The sequence below is a fragment of the Galeopterus variegatus genome, unplaced genomic scaffold (genome assembly GCF_000696425.1).
Source record: "Galeopterus variegatus unplaced genomic scaffold, G_variegatus-3.0.2 Scaffold3702, whole genome shotgun sequence".
NCBI lineage: Eukaryota > Metazoa > Chordata > Mammalia > Dermoptera > Cynocephalidae > Galeopterus > Galeopterus variegatus.
This window is the reverse complement of record NW_007729813.1, coordinates 170,790-191,699: the sequence shown is the minus strand read 5'-3', so window position 1 is coordinate 191,699 and position 20,910 is coordinate 170,790. Positions and strand designations below refer to the sequence as shown.

General features: G+C 39.5%; 1 protein-coding gene across 1 annotated transcript in view; it reads right to left on the bottom strand.

Annotated features, from left to right (window-relative positions):
* SEMA6A (sema domain, transmembrane domain (TM), and cytoplasmic domain, (semaphorin) 6A) overlaps positions 1-20,910 on the bottom strand; it is a 150,119-nt gene that overhangs the window by 21,443 nt on the left and 107,766 nt on the right. Inside the window, exons 17-18 of the mRNA XM_008585763.1 lie at positions 20,883-20,903; positions 15,501-15,665 (exon numbers count right to left, since the gene is read on the bottom strand). Of these exons, the coding sequence (XP_008583985.1) occupies positions 15,501-15,665; positions 20,883-20,903 (186 nt within the window). The remainder of the gene's footprint in view (positions 1-15,500; positions 15,666-20,882; positions 20,904-20,910) is intronic.

Sequence of the window (20,910 nt, the reverse complement as noted above, 5' to 3'; positions counted from 1 at the left end):
TTTTTAAACAGACTTCTAAATGTGGTGGGTCATCTTTGGAGTGACTTTAACCTTGTTTTTGGAGTGTCAGAAATGAATTATATCTCCAATCATGTAACGGAATTTTAATAGTAGCGTCCCCAGACAAATAAAAAACAATCTATAAAGGTGCTCAGTGTTCAAAACAATAAGAAGAGAAACTTATTTTAAAGATGCAAAGAAACAGGTTCTGAGATAATTCCAAAAGAGCCAACGAGGGTAAACGGGTTATTTGTAACAACTGAGTGCTCCGATGGTATTGAATAATTCGAAACAAATGCATCTCTCTGCAAAGGGCACAGGGCAAGAGCTGGAGCTGGGATGAACTTCCATCTCTCCAGGTGCTGCATGGAAGCCCTAGGGAAGTGGAAGGGCCTTTGTAGGGTGGTATCCTCTCCTTCCCAGGTATCCTCCCACTGCAGGAGAACAATTAGAATTGGCCTCTCTACCCTGGCGTGTTGAAATGCCTTCTTCTACCAACCCTTGGGCCTGCTCTCACCAATTGAAAATGGGGCATTAGTGATGAAAACAGTATCAGAAAAATCCTTTGCATTGATTCATTAACCACCAGCTATTTCTCACCAGTCATGAGGTGCTAAATGGTTATTCTTTCCACCTTCCTATTGCAGGAAGCAAAGCACACAATAGCTTAGAGGTTTCTCAGAAATCATGCTTTAAATTGGCAGAACTGAGAAAGAATAGAATCTCCAGTTTTTTTTGTTTGTTTTTCCCCCCCTGAGGTGAGAGTTTTAAGATGCTGGAGGGAGGCCTCTGAGAGGCAGTTTGAAGCTCTTTAGAGGTCAAAGCAATGTAAAGATGATGAATGACTGCCCCCAGACTCTGCAACATGTAATTCAAAATAAGAACAATTGTAAACTGTAGAAAAAGAGGAAGCCCAGTGCAGTTCTGACTTTTCCTATGATGACCATTTTAATGAATTTTGAAATATCACATACCAAATTCGTTATTAATGTCTGTGCACCAGGAGCCCAGCACCAGGCTCTGGGACCATTTGCTTCAGAAATGCTGCTGTCTCCTAACCCAGGGTCGGATTGTGATTCTCTGGGTGTCTTTATTATCACTCTTCTGGTATATCAAAGTTTCAGCTCCATGCATCTTTGTGGCTGCCTTAGCACTCATCTACTTGTGCTAGGTGCTGGGGAGGCCAAGGTGAATGAGGCATGAACCAGTGGGGAAGAAGGCAGGTGCTCGCACTAACTCCATCTAAAGTGTGGAGGTGTCATGAGATACATCACTTCTACCTCAACAGTGGGCAAAAGCTTTATGTAGGGCATGGCATCTGAGCTAAGGCTTAAGGACACATAGGATTTCAGCTGAAGTGGAGAGAGCAACAAGAACCAAGGTGTGGAGAGAAGGACAGTGATGGCTGTCTTCAGTAATGGCGAATGGTCTAACTCCTCTCTAGTCTCTTAGGCTGTAGGCATGAGCCACCATGCTGTGCTCTTGTGTGCTTCTGGGCTGTCACACAGGCTGCTCCGTCTGCCTGGAATATTCCCTATGAGCTTTCCACTCATCAGACCCTATCTTTAGGTCTCAGCTTATATGGATGGAGAAACAGTCTCTACCTTCTCAGAACAGGAAAGCTCTTCCCTCTGCAAGTGTCCCCAGGGCTCTGTGCTTTCTTTATCCTAAGTCATCGCTCCTGTGATACTTACCTGATGCTTGTTTTTCTCACCTAGATAGCAGCTCTAGGAGGGAGGGCTTCACCTCTAAATGCCCAGGCATAAAGGTGCTCAGAAAATATCCATTAAATGAATAGTAAACGAACGCATGAATGAACGAGTACTTGTAGAGGAAAAATAAGACTGGGAGCTAAAACACCATTTGGAAGCAGGCTATGAGAAGCTTTGAATGACTGAAAAAAATGTTTAGAAGATCTGTCACTTTTGGAAGAAAAGTTCTTGTTTAATTACCTGAAATTTCAAGAGTCTTGTCTGAGAAAGCTGACTTTCAGCTTGCTCTGCTCCACACTGAATCCATTATTGAAAAACTACTGGCTTCAAAGAGTCACCATCTTTGCATCAAAAGCACAGCTAGTCTATCTGCATTTATTATTACTGTTTTTAAAATTAAAACTCAGTCTTCGAGTATACTTATTCCCTGCATCTTTCAGATGGCAGGGAGATGTTATCTATCCTATCAAAATATGAAGCAAAACCAACAAAAATACATAAAAGCAATTGTACCTATTAAGCTAAATACCAGGAAAGAGCCCTCCCCACCCCCACCTTAATTACCAGCTGTGTCTAAGATCCAGGCAGCCAGTAACTTGGCATGGTTAAGTGGGAACTTTCTCCTCTCACTCTGTTCACTGGCCTGCCTGTTTCTGAGCTGCTGTGATATGATGGACGTGTCTGTCTCCATAGTGAAGTGATTAATAGGCATCTGTGTCAAGCGGACCCGGTGACCACAAAGACAACAAAGCCTCTCTGTGTCCTTTAGAGAAATATGCAAAGGCAAAAAGGAGGATGGACATTCCCTCCCTCGCTGAGCCAGAGAGGGTTTGTGTTGGGTCTGAGAGCTAAGAAAGATGGCAAAACACCAAGAAAAGCCCCGGAGTAGGATCCCCTAAAAATAGACCCTTGATTCTGCTTTATAGTAAGACAAGCCTGCAATTTCCTTGAAATCCTCATAACAACTTGGGTGAATGGAATCTAACAACCCAATTTTTCTTGTTTGAAAATCTTATTGCAACAAAATGTCAGGCTCTCGGTCCTGCAAGGCAATATGAATGAATGAACTAAGCACTGGCCAAGCCTCACGGCAGCTAACCACACAGGGCCTGCTGAAATCCCTGGTAAGAAGAGAGGAAAACAAATAGGGGAGAAACCCTAACTGGAGGCAATTTATCCTCAAAGCCACACCCCAGCCAATCGAGATGACCACACTGAAAGTGAAATGGGAGCTCTCTGTGGTTATCTCAGCAGGAAGAAGCCTTCTTCTTGTCTTACAGCATAATGTGAACCAGATGGCTTAGGAATAAACTGAAACTCCAGAAGCCATGAAATGGGCTCAGAGTTGATAACTCAAATTTTCCTTTTCCTTTTATTTTTTAATTGTTTTTTTCCTGGCAGGCTGAAGATTAGGTATTGGGAGGGGCCATGGTCTTTAAGACATGTAAGGTTAATGACTGACCATACCAAAATAGAGGTAGCTTCCTGGCCTGGCTGTTTAATATCCTCAGTTCAGAAGCTATTTTAAAATTCACATATTGAAATAATGCTTACTGTGACTGACTGCAGATGAACCCATTTCCAGTTCTACCACCTTTGAAATTGAGGCGTTTTTTTGTTGGATGCCACCCCAGGAAGAGAAGGGAGAATGAGCATGAAACTCATTCCATTTCATGTTTTTAGAGAAGAAACAGCTCCATGTTTCCCTCTGCGCCAATGTGAGTGAGTTCACTGTTCCTTTGCTGCTCCACTGTTTTAGACTTGGCATTGCCAATGGGAGTGCTACCTTCAGAGCATGGATTAGTGTCTAGACGAAAAGGCATGATAAGATAATTTTTAAAAGCCATGCCCTTGAATGTTGGTCTGTGGTTCCATGTGTTAGAATTGTTACTGTCCCTGTAAAGGTAACGATTATTTTAGATTGGCAAAGTTCCAGCAGAATTTATAAGATTAATTTTCCTGCCTTTTGTGATTTTCTTTCTAAATAAGACTGGAAACCCAACATCTAAGTCATTTCTGAATGCAAACAAAGTATTTCTATTTTCTAGCTTCCTTTTCTTTGCTCTCTCATAAGGCCATCAAAGCTACAAAAAGGGAAAGTGGATTTCTTTATAAAATTGTGAAATTTGGGTGATTCTTTGTTTGGATTATTTGCAGTGCTTTGATTATTCTCTACAAAGCAAAGATAAAATAAATATGAATAAACAGGTCTGTTTTAGTACTCCCCAAACTGCCAACTTAAACTTGCTAAAATATATAGTTCTGGGGATCTACGTCTTAGATGAGGCTGGATATTACTGCTTAAGAACATAAACTTTGAGGTCATAAAGACCTGGGTTAGAGTCTTGGATCTACAAGTAACTAGCTGTGTGACTTTGGGCATGTCACTCAATCTCTTATCTCCCATAGTGTTGGCTATGAGATGAGTGTTGTTGGAAAACTTAAAAAGGTTAAATAAACAAATGTATGTAAATTTCTTGGCATTGTGCAGGACACATGTTAATACTCAATTAAAAATGTAAGGATAGTGGTTCTAGAATTTCTGACAAGTACAGGATCCAAGATAATACTATTTTAAAGCAACACTTTGGTAGGGTTCAATTGTGTTCATCAAGAGTGGAAAACTAAGGATTTAAAAATACAGCAAAGTATTGTCTAGTGAGTTTAGATAAGATAGACCATCAGCAACTTGGAAAGTGTCCTAAATCAGTGCTACTTAGCATTAGTGTTACATGGAATGTGTTAGAAGAACAAATCCTAAGGTCCTACCCAGATCTTCTGTATCAGAATCTCTGCACTGGGCCCATGATTCTTATGTTCAGTAAAACTTGATGAACACTGTTCTAAATGACATGAATAATAATCCAGAAAACACATCTAGGTGTTTAGCACTTTTTTTTGTTGTTGTTGCTGGCCAGTGCAAAGATCCAAACCCTTGACCTTGGTGTTGTAACACCATGCTCTAACCAGCTGAGAAACCAGCCAGCCGTAGGTGTTTAGCTTTAAAGCCCAGCCTCAGTTACCACTGAGGTAGCATATAGCCAGAGTTCCAAAATGATGTGTAAAATAAATAATAAATAAAATCACCGAGTTTTCCCTGGTGTTCCAAGTATGAGTCTTTAGTGGGTCTCAAGTATAATTTCTTTATTGTGGTTACCATACTCCGACAAAATACAAAACTGATGTTATTTTATCGGAAAGACAAATTTCTAATTTCCTTTGTACCTGACAAAAGCATGACATATGGCCTAAAATATTGTGCTGCTACTCCTGCATCAACCCAAGTTGCTAGTGCCAAGACTGCTGAAAAAGTGCCTGTGGTCTCTTTATCTGCCCTGGCATGAACACATGGAGGGGAATTTCTAATGCTCCCCATCTCTGTGACAGTGACCATCATGTAGTGGTTGATATGACAGAGTTCTGATATGTCCTAGATTGGGTCTGCCCAATCATGACTGGGTCCCAAGGACAGAAGAAGCAGAATGGTTGATGAAGCCCACTGTTGGATAGAGTGACTTCTTTAAAGAACTGTGTCTAATGTCACCTCAAAATCAACTCCCTAAACTCAACTCACAGCCATCAAGCAACATTTGAAAATGGTTCAGGGGATGCCAAAATCTTTTCCCCCTACCTCTGTTTGACCAGACACAAGAAACTCAGGAAGGTTCTTTTCCTTTATATTCCTGGATTGAAAGGAGAGACCTGAGCTCGTGTTTCATTTCCCAAATTAAGACCTTGCTTTATAATAATAAAAATGCCTAGCACAACAGTGCAGTCAACAGAGCTCAGGGTTTACAGATCTGCTGAGTTGAACTGAATCTACAAATCCATAGAATTACATAAGACACTTTTAAGTTACATTAAATTTCTGCTGGGTGCTTTTAAATCATGGAGTGCAAGACCCGTCAGCACTTAGGATATATTTATTACCTTAACAAATGTCAGATGATTGTGTTCAGTGTTATCTATTATTTATGAATAACAAGAGGCTGTAGGACTGGAAAATGACATGCTTTAATATGTCCAAAAGGTTAGGCATAATGCAGTTTGCCACCCTATAAATTTCTCGACACCATTTTCCCTCCTAATAAAGCATTGTCAGTGGTTGACTATACCAAACTGCCATTATTTCTACATAGTTCATAATGACTGCCTCTGACTTCAGTGAAGAAATGTAATTGCAGATATATGTTTGAAAAGGAATGCATCCTTTTAGAAAATACGAAATTTAAAAAGAACTGAAGTAGAAAAATTCCTATTATCTCATTAAAAATGAATCTCTTTACAAAGATAGTTCCCAGGCTTTAGGCTTAAAAGAGCTTAAGAAATATTAATTAAGGATGACAAACATTCACATTGCCTGTAATTGGCTTTCTGACACCTATTCAGATCCTGTCTACTATACACCTGTTATATTTGAATATATCCAACTACATTGTATTAGTTTACTTTGGGGGCTTCCCACGATTTCAGGTGCTGAGACATTTACATATGATGAGGTTCATGTGACTCCTTTCAGCTCCTCAGAGCAGCCCATGCACTTGGTAGGAGTTTACCTATTACTCTCATAGCCTGCATCTCTCTGTGATCAGCAAGAAGATGTCCCCTTTCTTTCCATGACAATGGCATGCTTTATATATTCCGGGCAAGCCCTACAGCATTTGAGGCCATTCTCATGTGTAATGTCAAGAAAGGAGAAGCTATCCTCAGAAAACTACCTGGCTTTTACTATTTTTCCTTCTGTAGAGTAGTTCATGTATGGAGCAGTGAGGTTTGCAAAGTAAAACTTCTAAAAAGCCCCCCTTTTTCCCTTTTATTCTTCATAAAACTAGGCTATTAGAAAGAAAGTTTTGAGACAAAGCTAATATAATTTTTCCATTATTGCACATGATCCAAACCATGAATCAACTCTTTGCAATCTTCTTGTTAGGACTAAACAAAGTCTAGATGCACATAGTGCAGGAGAACCAATTAAAGAGCAAATTTTAACTACTCCAGATGTTCTCTTAATAAGATCATGCCTGACCTAGTCCCTGTAGTCCTTGAAAGTTCCATTAAGCTGTCAGAAAACTTTGTCACTGTGTGTGTTTTTATACAGAGGATGGGAGAGAATGGAAAAAAAGACTTTGAGGGAAAACGGTTGGGGTAAAGTGTCATGCCAACGATGATGTGGCTTGAAAAAGCGGCTAGAGATTAAAATTAAGAAGCACCTCTGGAAGATGAATTGAGTTTTATAATACCCTAAGGTTTATGTTGCTGTTTTAAAAGCAAAATTTCAAATCTCCATAATCTCAATTTCAGTTCTTCATTTCTTGAGAAAATGGATGTCAGGTGGAAAAAAAGAGGTTTAGCGGGTATCTCTAGAAATAAAATTCAAATATCGGTGTACAGATTCAGGCAGGCAGGGAGATGAAACAGCTTTCTACATGGCTGACATTTAACTTTTTTTTTCCCTTCTACCCTTTCCACAATAATCTCATCAAGACCTTAGATAAATTCAGCAAGTTGTCAGGAGGATACAGAATTAATTAGATCAAATCTATATCTATGCTTGCACTACTGAAAGAACAATTACAGCCTCCACATGGGCTTCTCAGCCCTCGCCCCTCCCCAGTGCGCACAAACACATGGAAACTTCTTCTTTTTTTTTTTTTCCTTTTTGTCTTTTTTTACTGACCGGTAACGGGACCGCAACCCTCAGTGTCACACCCGCACCAGGGACCAGCAACGGGATCGCAACCCTCAGTGCTGCGCCCGCACCGCGCTCAGCCAGTGAGCGGGAACCGGTCTCCACATGGGATCCGAACCCTCAGCGGGAGCGCCGCCGCGCTCCCAAGCGGTGCACTCTCCAGTGCGCCACTGGGCCGGCCCCACACATGGAAACTTCTGCATCATCCATTTGATTGCCCTGTACCCAGCCTGCTCACGGTATCGTTTTCCTCGGCCCTTCAAAGAAAAGTCAGACTACAGATAGATTCCTTTTCTGGTAGATGACAAATATTAATGCAGCAAAAATAAATCCATGGCATTATATTATCATTTCTTTCTTAGTCTCCTCTGCGTCAAAAGTCTGTCCTGGATGAAAGTCTGCCAAATGCCGTGTACCCCAGAGTTTTAACTGAAGTGACAGTGAAGCCCAAGTTTGGAGATCAGCTTGCCTGGGACTTTACCTAGGATAGAGGTCTTAGTTTGGCAAGGAGCAGCTACCAGGAAAATGCCAGTGATGTGTAAGAACAGACAATTTAGATGCAAAACTGATGCAGAATTCTATTTCCCAAATTTATTGTGTATATGTAATTAATAACCTAATACGACTAATTTACTATATGTAGTCCACCAATTTCTCTGTCTTATTTCTCTCTCTTCCACCCTCCTTTAATCCCTTTTTTCCCACCATCTACTTATCACCGCCTGCGGCTAAGGCCAAAACTCCTCAGTTTTGACATTTAAGGCTCCAGAGTACCATTTCAATCGTAATTCCCATCCAGCCATCCACATACTTTATCACTTTATCATCCCACATTACTTGTCTTTTTATAATCACACTCTGTACTTTCATAGCTTGGTGTCTTGGTCATGAAATTTATTCAGCTTGGAACGTCCTTCCCCGCTTCTGTCCCTGAAATCCAACTTTTTCTTCAAGGCTTTGTGAGGCCTTTCCCAGGCCCCCCACTTGGAATTCGTTGTGCCTCTCTGAGTACTCTCAGTCCTTGCCAACTGTCTTTCCTCAACTTCTAACTCTCAGACTTTACTCTGCCCCAGGAGTTAGACAGGAGATCACTTGTGTGTGCCCCCTACTAAACCGTAAGCTCCTTGAGTGTAAGGCTTATTCAAATCAGTACTTTCTGTAACACTCAGCATAGGGTTCACATACAGCACGTGTTTGCTGAACGTCTGTTGAACGCATGAAGAAAGGAAAGAAGGAATGGTTGCTGTTTTGCTTTTCTTTGAGACTAGGGTTACCATCACCATTGTTAAACTATTATTTTCTAGTGCTTTCTGGATTTCAGTTCTTCCTCTCCAAAGCCATGGGGGGAAAAAAAGGGCAGCCGTATAAATTTGATTTCTGAGCCTTCTTCACTTGAAAGTGGTATTTGAAAACCTGCTTTCAGTGATAATCTTTTAAATCACTCTTTATCACATTTCAAACACATATGTAACATTTAGTGATCATTCTCTGAAATTAAATATGATGATAAGAATTTTTACAGAATAAAATTTTTACTCAAACTCCTCTAAAATGGGTTATTCTAGATTTTCCAAGAGTAAAAGGGCAGATGTAATATAGAGACTAGACATTATTACTCACTCAGTAACTTGTCAGCAACCTCTTCAATAGGATTGCCAAGTAGCAAAAAACAGGACACACAGTTAAATTTGAACTTCAGATAAACAATAATGTTTTAGTTAAAAGTATGTCCCAGGCAATATTTGAGATATATTTACACTAAAAATTATTCAGTTTTAGTTGAATATTTGAAATATTATTTAGGTTTACCTGAAATTCAACTTAACTTGGCATCCTGTATTTTATCCAGCAATCCTAGTCTTCCAACTCCAAACAATATACTTCAAATGACTCCCACAAATACTCTTAAAACCCACTCTAATCTTTTGGAGATTAAAATAGTTCAACAGAGAGTAATAAAAATGATGCTAAATCTTTACGGGGCAGGTATAGCACAATTTACAAATTAAATTAAGTACTAATGAACTAAATTTTGAGAAACATTTTATTTTTAATTATCAGAAACTAGAGCAGCTTATATACCAAATTTATAAAGAACTTTGAAGGGTACCTTTCCATTAATACTCAAAACCAGAAATAAATAAACTCTAATTCACAAAGGTCTTAGAACAACCACCATCGGTCCCCATCTCTTAGTGTTCCTTGCCTCTGACCATGCATGTTTCTACCTGGTTCACCTGATTATTGATTAAGTACCTCCCACTAGTAGGACCCCTCATAAGACAGACCCCTTTCTCTCAAGTCACCTTGAAGGCTGTCTTGTTCTACCATTACATTTTAAAATGGCTGTAATACTACAGGCTTTACTAATAAAAGCTATACAAATTAGTATAAGCTTAGTTTTTTATTGAAATAAAGCTTGAGCTATTAAAAAAAAAAGCCTGAGCATTCCCACAAAAATTTTAAATATGAATCCTTCACCAAACATCCTTCATTTTCCTCATCTTCCCTGTCAAATGATATATAACTGCTATAATATTGGTACTGAAGGAAAGTACTAAAGGGGCTGAAAAACTTTTCGAGTGTCATGTTCTTTATGTGTTCAGCCACGCTGTCTCCAGTTTTCTGCTCTTTATAAAAGTCTGTTGTGCATGGTTTTGCCTTGTACACAAAGACAGTGGTGGTTGTAAGGCTTTTTGTTGTGCTTTCGTGACAACATATGCATCATATGTCATATTTCTTGGACAGGGACTATGTCTATTTCAATAAGGACCCCCTAACTCTTTATCGGCATCTAATTTGTGCTACAGAGCTAGTGATAAATTGTTCGAGATGCCTCAGAAAACATTTTTGTTACTGGAATGTTACTGAAGAAATGGTGGAGAAAATATTCAGTCCGAGTTTAGGAGTCAGGAAAAGAGGAGAGGCCTATTTTTCTTCCTTTATTACTGTCATCAGGAATAATTTTCTCCATACATAAAATCATTTACACATGACTTGATAGGAGTCAAAAAATTACCTTCCCCATTGGGAGAACCCCAAACTGTTAGATTTTAATCATTGGAGAGTGTTAAAATTCAAGAGTAATCAGGAGTAGGCTCCATTATTAACCATACCAACCTAAAATGGGGTTACTCGGTCTGTCAATAAAGAAAGCCTGGCTGAAGGTTTGGGATTCACAATAGGTAAAGTTTGAATGGGACGAAAGGGGAAGAAGGGTCATGTGTAGGATACAGCTTGGCTAGAGGAATACTGGAGCACAAGAATCCTTATGGATAGCAGAAGAATAGGTGGGAAGCAGAAGTGCTGAAGGCAAACTTTCTCTGGGCCACAATTAGAGTAATAAGTAGCTGCAGTCCTCTGTAGGGTGCTCACTGCTGGTGTGGAGAAAAAACTTGCCAGATGCTTAACAAGCCTACAGTGGCTAATTTCTTTTTAGTCTAAATCCATTTTTCTTTAAAATCCTACTTGACCAAACTTTCCATCTCCAATCACAAAGCTCAGTAGTTGGAAAAGAAGAAATCAGAAGAGCACTAGGTCGCATGATTGCAACACTCAGAGTGACGCACGTATTCATGTGGCTTTGCAGCGCCCAGACAACAGAGGGGATGGTGGTTATGGAATCTCGTTCTTCTAAATGTCAGAAGCTAAGTCCTGGGTACTTCAGTGCTTAAATCCTCACTGGACTCCTTTACTTGCTCTAGGCCAGAGGTACCCAAAGTTTAGTCGTCCGATTACCAATATTACAATTTAAGTCATATCAATGAGTCTCACTTACCATATAATTTACTTAGCATTTTTATATCCCTAATACCTCCTGCATTACTATTTACTTAATGGTCTATTTAAATTATCTTCAAAATGTATTTTAAATGAAAACTTTATATCATTATCATAAATGAAAAAAAGTGTCACTTTTTACAGACAGAGGTAACTATAAAAATAAAATTAGCTGAAAGCAAAACAACATTAATTTCAGCTAGATCCAGCTGCAAGACAAAGCCCCAGTAAGCAGCCTGTTTTCTCTCTGTCAAAAAGGGACAGTAGTAAGTTTAGGGAGTTGTTAATGACAAAGCACCAAACTGAAACTTTTCCCTTGACATCATCAAGACTGAAAGAGAAATGAAAAGGATGTAAATTCCCACCACATGACCCAATATTCTCCAACACTATGATGTTCCTGAGTAACCTAAACCAATACTGCCAGGCTACGATGCATTTAAGGAATAAATAATTGACTAGAAAGGGGATTGTTGACAAACTCTGTGATTCATAAAATTTCATTCAGGATTGCTATGAAGTGAGGACAATATACTCATTATCCTTTATATACCTTATGAATCTTACTGGAGTATTATTTCCCAATCTAAAAATTACATAAATAGCTCATACACTGATTAAAATATATTCAACATTTACTGTACATTTTTGTTTAAATTATTCATTTAATCTCTAATTTAAATTGTTTCTACATCTTTCCCATGTCTGTAATGAGCATATCTTCTTGACTACACATAATAATCTAATATCTCACTTAAAAATTTCCCAATATATTTAAGCATACTACCATTCTGGAATTTCCAGTCAAATGGGAATACATTTACTATTTCACCTGTTTTCTGGCAGCTTACAAGAACTCTAGAAAATAAAGTCTGAAGTAGGGGGTTTTCTTCTGCTCAGGATTTATCTTGTGTCCTAACAGCAGCGATCAGCACTTACATTTTGTATTTATGCTACACAGCTCTCTTGGAAGCTCTGTACATGGCTAATTTCCTCAAATATCTTACAGTTTTCTTGGAAGTTGGGTTTTATAGTATCGCTACTTTTGGTAAGAAACAAGAGGCACAAGAGTGGCTATTCATTCTCAGCACTGTTAACCTGAAAAAGAAAGCTCTTATTTCTTTTGCTGTGGGAAGGGAGGTAAGGATAGTGGGGGATAAGCCAGATCTAAAAGTAAACTGGCTTTTCTTTCTTATTTATTTGTAATTAGAGCCATTTTATAAGTACCCATTACCACCTCAATAGTTACAGGATGAATAAATAATATATATTTTTAAATGTGCCCAAACCAAGAAAGAAGTAGTCAGGGCTGCATCTAATTTATCAACTTGCTGATTAAAGGGCTGGCTCTAGAGGCTCCAGACATCTAGGGACCCAGAGATAAAACAGAGCGGTTGGCCGTGTTTTTACTAATGAATCTAGGGCTTGAAAGATATCAGGCAATTTTAAAGAAAAGCAGTGAGGACAAGTGACATTAGACAAGGCCAGCAGGGTAATGAAGGGCAAGGCCAGTGACTGAGAGAGAAAATTACTTCATTTGCTGTGATAATGCTTCTGTGTGCTTTGTGGGGCTCTTCTCACGCTTTGTGAGTACGACTCCATATACATACAGTGTCAGAATGCTACTCACGGTGTAGAAGGGAAGCGCCTTGGAACATTCCACAGAGGGGCAGAGGGCTGGGGTCTGTTATTTTGGAAGGGGGAGGCTAAGAACAATGGTAGCAGAAGGGGAGAGACCGCGAGGTGAGGAACGGTGCTTCGACAGAATGTGAGGGACGCACAGGATCAAATCAAGACAGGAGACATAGCAAGGACGAGAAAGAAAATGGTGGGCAAACATACTCTGGAAATGCAGAATTGTTTGGAGGATGAAGTGGGACAAAGAATGGGACCAGCAGAGTTGCAGTCAGCATATCTGCAGGGTACAGCTGTGGGCTCATTTGGCTCACCGGCCTTTTTTCAGTGGCCCAAATCAAAAGGGCATCAGACACTTGACTCCTCCTCAGCTAGCTGGTCAGTGGACAGACACAATTTCTGCTTAGTGGGGAAATGCAAGGTATTTTAGAAACAATTCCAGAGTATATTTAGCTCCTAAAGCTGGGGCACGCAAATGTCACATTCCCATGAGACAATCAACCCAGGAGAAAGAGCACCCATCAGAGGCCCTCAGAAAACCCCTGAAACTCTCGCGTCCCAGGAGATGCTGCACATACAGATGTGACATCATTAAGGTACCAAGGTCAGGGAATGAAAAGAAGCAAGGGGTCACAGATCGGTTCAAGTTCAGGGACGTCATAATGAGTCAGAAAAGGAACAAGACTTTTCCAAAGGAATAACGCCATCACCAAGTCATACCACACAGTGCTTGCAAAATGAAACAAAAATTTGAAATAAATCATGGACATTCAACAGAAAGATAATTCAGAGCAAAATGGAAATTAAAATCATAAAAATCAAGGTAAAAGGAACATTAAGCTACATCTTTTTTTTTTTTTTAAATTGCTGCACAACAACTCATTGGCATTGCCCCATCAAACTCGTAACCATTGTCAAAAATCAAACTCAGATTTGACAGAGCAAGGCAAGGAGGTAAGAGCACAAGAACAGTGATCATGTTAAACACCCATGCAGTCACCTCTGCCACCATTGTTTGACAATATGTAGACTGCTTCCAGCTTTGTCAAGGTTCATAGTAAGACCCTGAAGAATGAACAATGTCGAATTTTAAAATGATCTGTCATAGTGTTAATTGGACTGTTAGAGAACCTCCATTCCTTGGGGGAGTTAACAATTGGAGAAAATTCACGCCACCGCTCAGTGAATAGAAATTTCTGCAACTGACAGCTAGACATTTGGTTGACGGTTTAATGCTTTACTGGGAAAAGGCTGTTTTTTTTTCAGAAAGTTGCAGCAGGCAAAAACAAAGTGATTTTTACTAAGTTGTCTCTTCCAGACACAGCCAAGACTAAGGCATCTCAGGTCTGGAGCCACACAGTACAAATAATGGCACATGCTGGGGCTTGTGGCCTGTGGAGACAAGTTTCTTTTCTCTCTGGTGCTTTCTCAGGATGGTACGAGCTGAGAATCCCTTTAACTCAAAGAAGCAGAGGAAACAAAACCTGCTTTTTTAAAAAAAGATTTGGGGCAGGGCATGTTAATAAGAAGTCTATACAAGAATAACAAAATCAGTAATCAGTTACGAGGACATGCCCAGGAACAACATAAAAGGGGCTACAACTTTACATTTTGGCTTAGCAAGCAGAGCAGTGGAGTGCACGGCACTCTCAGGAAACGAGAGGCAAAAAAAAAAAGAGAGGATGAAAATTTAGCATAAGCATCTGTAGAAGTAAAGATGAAATGATGTATGCAGAAAAGTCTGGGGGAGGCATGACAGGCCATCTTCCAAGGGTCATGGTGGCTGCTCTACCCTCGAAACTCAAACCCCCGCTTGGATGAAACTCTTGAAAACATATAGAAGAAAACAATTCTGAATGGGGGGAAACAGCTCAGCAACATAACTGGGCTTTTCAGTCTCTGATTTGCAAGACTGTTTCTGGACAAGTGAAGGCCTCTTTGGTTGCAGCTGCAACTAAAGTAGGACGTGTTACCAGAAGCAGCAAATGGCGAGAAAAGAGATGACATTTCCTGTCTGTAGTTAAGCAAAGAAAGCAAAGGAGAATTTAGGACAGTTCACAGTGGAGTCCCTTTCATTTAGTGCAGCTTCCTTTCCATTTTAAATGCATAGCAATTCTGCTTGATTAAATAACATATTTTTTGTTTTAGCTGCTGTTCTCCGAGGGCAATTACAGTGCGTCTGAGGACCACGGCTCTATTCAAATTCAGCACCATGAGAGACTGAGAGATGCTACCAGCCAGAAGAAAAGACTTTGCCCTGCTATTTCTCAATTCACTGATTAATGGGCTTTTACTTCGATTACACTCAATTGCCAAGGCTCACACTGCATTCCATCACATGACAATGGAAAAAGAGGGTCCAAAGATCCCAGAACAAGACTTAAGAGGAGTGGAAAGGGATCTCAGGAGCCAGCATCTGTTTTGGGCCAAGCCATGCTTCTTTTGGGTGGAGGAAGCTCAAAGGATGTCTTATTGGTTTTGTTTGGTTTCTTCTGGGTCAGGGAATAATTTAGGATCAAGCCTCGTAGAGAGGACTGGGTTGCAGTCTTTTCTGAGAAGCTTTCAATCAGAGTGCAATGGAGGTTCCTTAAATGCTGCTAGGATTAAGCTGGAAGCAGTTACACAGTCCTCCCCACTTTTCCCTCCCTCTCCCCCCAGAGGAAGAGGCATTTCCAAGGCCTTACCCTTCTTGTCTTGGTGATTATGGGAAGACACTGCCCCCAAAGGGTCTGCGCTGTCAGGTGAATCGAGCAGATCCTTCCAGTCCAGCATGCCTCCCCTAGACTCATAACCCTCGTGAGCCGCTGAATCTGACGTGGTGGTGCTGGGCAAGAGGGAACTGGAGTGCCCTGTTTTCATCACAAACACAGTTAGAGAAAACATCACCAGAGAGACCCACGTTCCCTTTGCTCAGGAGGTGAGACCCGTAGGCAGGCTGTAAGACTGAGGAGATTGCCCTAGAAATGGCAAGACCCAGTGATGGCGGTGGTGGGGTGGGGTGTGTTCAGCAGAAGGCCCCTTGAACTTGTAGTTAGAGGATAAAGGGCCTAGCCTATTTCTGCCACTTTCTGGGTGAGCCTTGGGGAATCACTCAGCCTCTCCTTGAGCACACGATGGGGATAATGACACTTACGTCCCAGTGTTAGGAGGATAAAGTGACATAATAGGGAAGTATCTAGCACAGTATCTAACACATAGTAGGTGCTCAAGAAATACTAGTGTCCTTCCTTGATATTTCTGTGTCAGCACTACAGACAGAATGTGTCCACTCCGAGGACACCGTGTGTGAACTGATGGGGCAGGTTTACAGTAGCGGATGACCCTCTCCACCACCACAAGCAACTCAGTTGTCCTGAGTCCTTCCCGTGGAGGCTCCACAGTGTATCTAGTCTTCTGTTTTGACTCAACTTCACAGACATTCTTCTTTCTGGGAGAAGTTACTGTTTTCAAAAGGGATCTGCTCCCACCTTTTCAACTGTTTTGTGTTACCATGGCTGTGCCTTTTGTGTCTTCCAATAAAATTAGTCTCATAGTTTCACGACTCCTATCTGTGAGAGGTGGTTTTTGAGGATTCAATGACTGAAGTGATTCAAATTAAAAAAGGATAGATTTTTGAGGTCCAGAGTAGCCTACCATAGGATACTGCCAGAAGAACGGCTAGGTCAGGAGTTACGGCAGAAAAACTCTAGACATTTCCTGTGAATACATTCGTAAGTTCTCCCTCCATCATTCTACAAGGTTAAATACAGACTGTATCGGGTGCTTTGATCTAAGCTGTCACAATGATTTAAAGAGGCCTTAATATCTGTTCTCTCTGGTATAAATAAAATATAACCTCTCTGTGATTTTCAAGTGGAGTCTTTGGCTTATTAAACCATCTTACCTATAGCAACCTCTTGAACAATTTTTAAAAAGACATCAGGACAACTACTGTGCATGTGTAATTGGTGCCTTTGGTAGAAAGTAGGACAGACTTACAATAACTCCAAAGGCTGCAGCCTCCAGGGATGATCACCATATACGTGAAAAACTAAATACTGGCCACTGGAAAGATGGATTATAATAATAAATGTATTGCGTTCTTTTTTAACAATTATTATTGGAAGTTGGATTCCCAGGAGACTTTAATATTGCAAATTACAGACAACCTATAAAAAAAGATAGCTTTTTATCTTTTTAAAATTTAGCCTAGCAGGGAAAAGCAAGCCAAGTGGCTCATCTAAGCTAAAGTGATTCTATGGAACCAGCACGCTTAAATGCTACACAAAGCTTTGGTAACATTTAAGAGGTCCCCTTCTGTGTAGAACTTGTCTGGCTCTCACATAGCTTCAAACATCCGCTTCATTGAAAATAGCCCGCTTCACATGCAACTGCTAAAAACACGTTTATTTAAATTTCAAGGAATGCTTGATCTTAGACTTTTTGTTTTTACATTTCTGGGTTTCACATCTCATCTCATAATACTGATAAGAGAACAGGGGCAAGGAAGTCAGCCTGAGAAATGAAAACACAGAATTTCCTTTACTTCCTTTTTGTTTAAATTGAGGTCTAAAACATAACCTCTATTTTCCATCCCTTAATTCAAGACTGCTCTAATAAAATATATGGTCAGCCTAAGAGAGAATCCAGTAACCACCATAAGCAAACAATTAGAATAGCTTTGTAGAGAGTTAGAAAGCGAGAGGGGAGGGAAGGAAAAAACCCCTCCCCTCCAAGTAGCAAGAATTTCTTCTACCTGAATTGATATGCATTTTGAGCACTTTCAATTTAACTGTGTTCAAGGGGCAATTTTATGGTAATGCCGTAAGTATGGTTTAGGGAGAACATTTCTTAATACGGTAATCTAGGGGAAATATATGCCTAAGGGACACATTCTCTGTAGAAAGATTTCCTGGCCCATATGCTGCAAATACATGGAAAACTCATTGGTAATGGAAAGCTATGGCTATGAGAGGAAATTAATGTGGACCAGATGGTAGTTAGGTAGGAAAATGTTTTACACAAATGTGAGAAATCAGCCTCTTCTTCTTATCGCTGAAGTGTTAGTCTAACCCACCACATCTCGATTTTCTATATGTAAATCTAGAGAAACCATGCATCTGATTTACTCCAAAGGAAAAAAAAATAGAGCAGCATGAGTTTTGTAATTTTTAAACTTATGCTTGAGGATAGGGAACACGTGCCAGTGTGAATTAGTCACAGAAAGCAATACCTGATTTTTACAAATTTTAGAACCACCATGTGAAAGCACCATTAAGCAGCAGTCCTTAGTTTGAAATCAAAGATGTGTATTATTATCATCTCTCCAAGCTTAAAAAAAAAGTTACAAGGAAACCTTATATTCCTTCTTATAATCCGATTTTAGAGGCTATATTATTTTATACATTCTCTAAGAGACTTAGTAACTAAAATAATGGTACAAAAATAGGCAATCATTTGTGAATATGGTATTATATATCAATAGATTTGTAACCTATAATTTTGTCAGACTAGTAAGAAAGGTCAACTTTTAAGTATTGGAGCTAATGCCATATTATTCTCATAAAACACAAAGAAATAGTTAACTTTAATGCATTACACTGTTTCTCTATATCTACAAGTCATTGAGATTCCAGAGGTTAGAGATACTTCAAACTACTCTAACCTATTAACAATGATTGTAGCCAATTAGACACAAAAAAGAGACACGAAATCAATACGAAAGAAAGAGAAAAGGAAAATAGTCAGAGACCAATTCACTAAAAGGGGTTGGTTGTTGCATATGTAACTGGTGTTGCACGGAGCTTTCTGTCAAGCAGAAAGTTTGCATGGTTTATTGAAATGATCCCTTTTCCTGAGTTGGGCAGTTTTGGTTTTGTGGTTTGCCCTATGGGCCTGCACTCAGCCACAAAGTGCAGGATATACAAAGGACATGGCTAGAAACAGTGTGGGTGCACTTTGGGCTTTGGGGTTGGCTTCATTGTCTATATCCATGCTAGCAATTTGGTCCTTCCTCTGATGCTACAAATAAAGTGCCTAGTCCAGTGCCAAGTAGGCATTCAACAAATATTTGCTAAATGAATTAATTAAATGTATCCTGGGTTTATTAACTCCAAAATAAGCATCTCTTGCAATAGTTTATGAAAAAAAGCCCTCTGTATTTTTGTAAGTACTGCCTGGATCAGCCCTCATTTTGATGGTCAATTATTCATCTAACCATTTCACACTGAATAGATTTAGCCTGAAATGGACAGGATCACTACCCGAAAGGAAAATTCCAACTCTTCTTTAGTTTCATCACAGAAACCACTGACCAAGAACCGAGAATGAATGAGCATTGTCCTTTAAAGTGTTAATAATTAATAGTTATCTTTCCTTTTGTACAGGAAAAAAGAGAGGTCCATAGCTTTGAGAGTGTTTTTTGTTTGTAAAGAGCATCCCATGTTTTAATTATTCTATTCGGGAAATTACCTGGGAATTAAACTTGGTCTTCGTACAATTGATGAATGCTAGGGAGGTTGCTGGTTCGATTCAAGACATGAATTTCTCAATATCTGATAAAGATTATTCAATTATAGGAAATGATGGCAAAGTATGATATTGGAGGAGAGCAGATGTTAAGTGGGTTTTCTTTCTGAAGGGCAGGCTAAACTAGATGACATTTGCCTCCTGAGCAATTTTTCTTCTAATCTTTGGTGTTCAATATTCTAGTCTGAATCATAGATGAGAGACCATTAAAGGTGGACGAATTCTGTGGACTCATCTATTCTACACCACCTCACTTCAGAGGGAGCCAGTCAGGAGAAACCAGGCACCGTTTTCCATATCTGCACCGCTTCAGACTTTTTATATATGCAAATTAGACACAGGCAGTGCAAGTTTACAGAGCTATTAAACACATTTGTAGCCATCTTGAACTAATTCTTTGGATCCTACATCTGCATTGTTTTCTTTTCTTTTCCCTTACTTTCTTTATCTCCCCACTCCTTTATGATCTACGTCTATATTTAAAGACTGTCCTGGAACTGTTACTTTGTTACATATCTTAAACACACAAGCTATAAATTGGCTGTGTATCAGTGAAACTCGTAGTTCCCATTATAACACAGAATCTTAAATTTGCCATCAACAGATGTGTTCCATGTTATGTTTAAAAAAACGTGAACGATGTACCCTAATAGATATTTGGGGGTACTTCATGAATGTAAATGGAATGGCTACATTTCAACTTCTCTTATGAAGAGCTCAGAATATTCTGTTTATGGACTTAAAGCTTTGTTTAATTTAGTGCTTGTGTATTTCAGACCAAGAACAATGGGATAAATCCTGTTTGCACATCATTTCCTCTGCATCACTCTTCCTTGTATATGGTCTCAAGAAATCTCACCGAAAATATGTCTAAATCATCATACTGTCTGTGAGCTTACATTTTGATGGCCAATTTCATGCTCTATTGGAAAGTTTTGCCTAATAATGACCTGGTGATGGCCCCCTGTATAGATTTTTCCCAGTGGAAGACATTTTCCTGAGCCAGCATGTGGGGGGATGGTATTGTCTGTCAGCTGAGGAGGATAGCCTACTATTCTTTTATCTTGGATATACTTATGTCCAAAAGCAATTTCCTGTCCCTCAAGAACTCATTAAATGAATTCACCAAATTCCCTAAGGTTGGCATATTTCATGTTATGTGGATTAAAAATTTAGGATTCAGTCTCCCACATCAACCGTCTCATATAGGAAGAGTGATTTTTGAAGCACAGTAAAATCTATAAATAATTTTAGTGAATTGGGACCCTGAAACAGCAAAGAATCTGGTCTATGATGTTTAGGAATGAAAACTATAAACTACTACAGGATGAGTGACTTGAACAATTAAAAAAAAAAAATCCATAAACTGACCATACACTGTGTTGTAAGACATTTCATGATCTGGTAGAGGAGTTGAAATGTCTATAAAAAAATAATGAGGATAAAAAATTAATTAAAAAGAAACCTAAAGTTTGAAAATACTCAAGAGGATTTGTGAAATAGGATTTCTCAGATAGAATTCCACCCATATTAAATTATGACAGTAATATCTTCCTTACCATTCAGTGCCACAAAGGAATCTGAAAG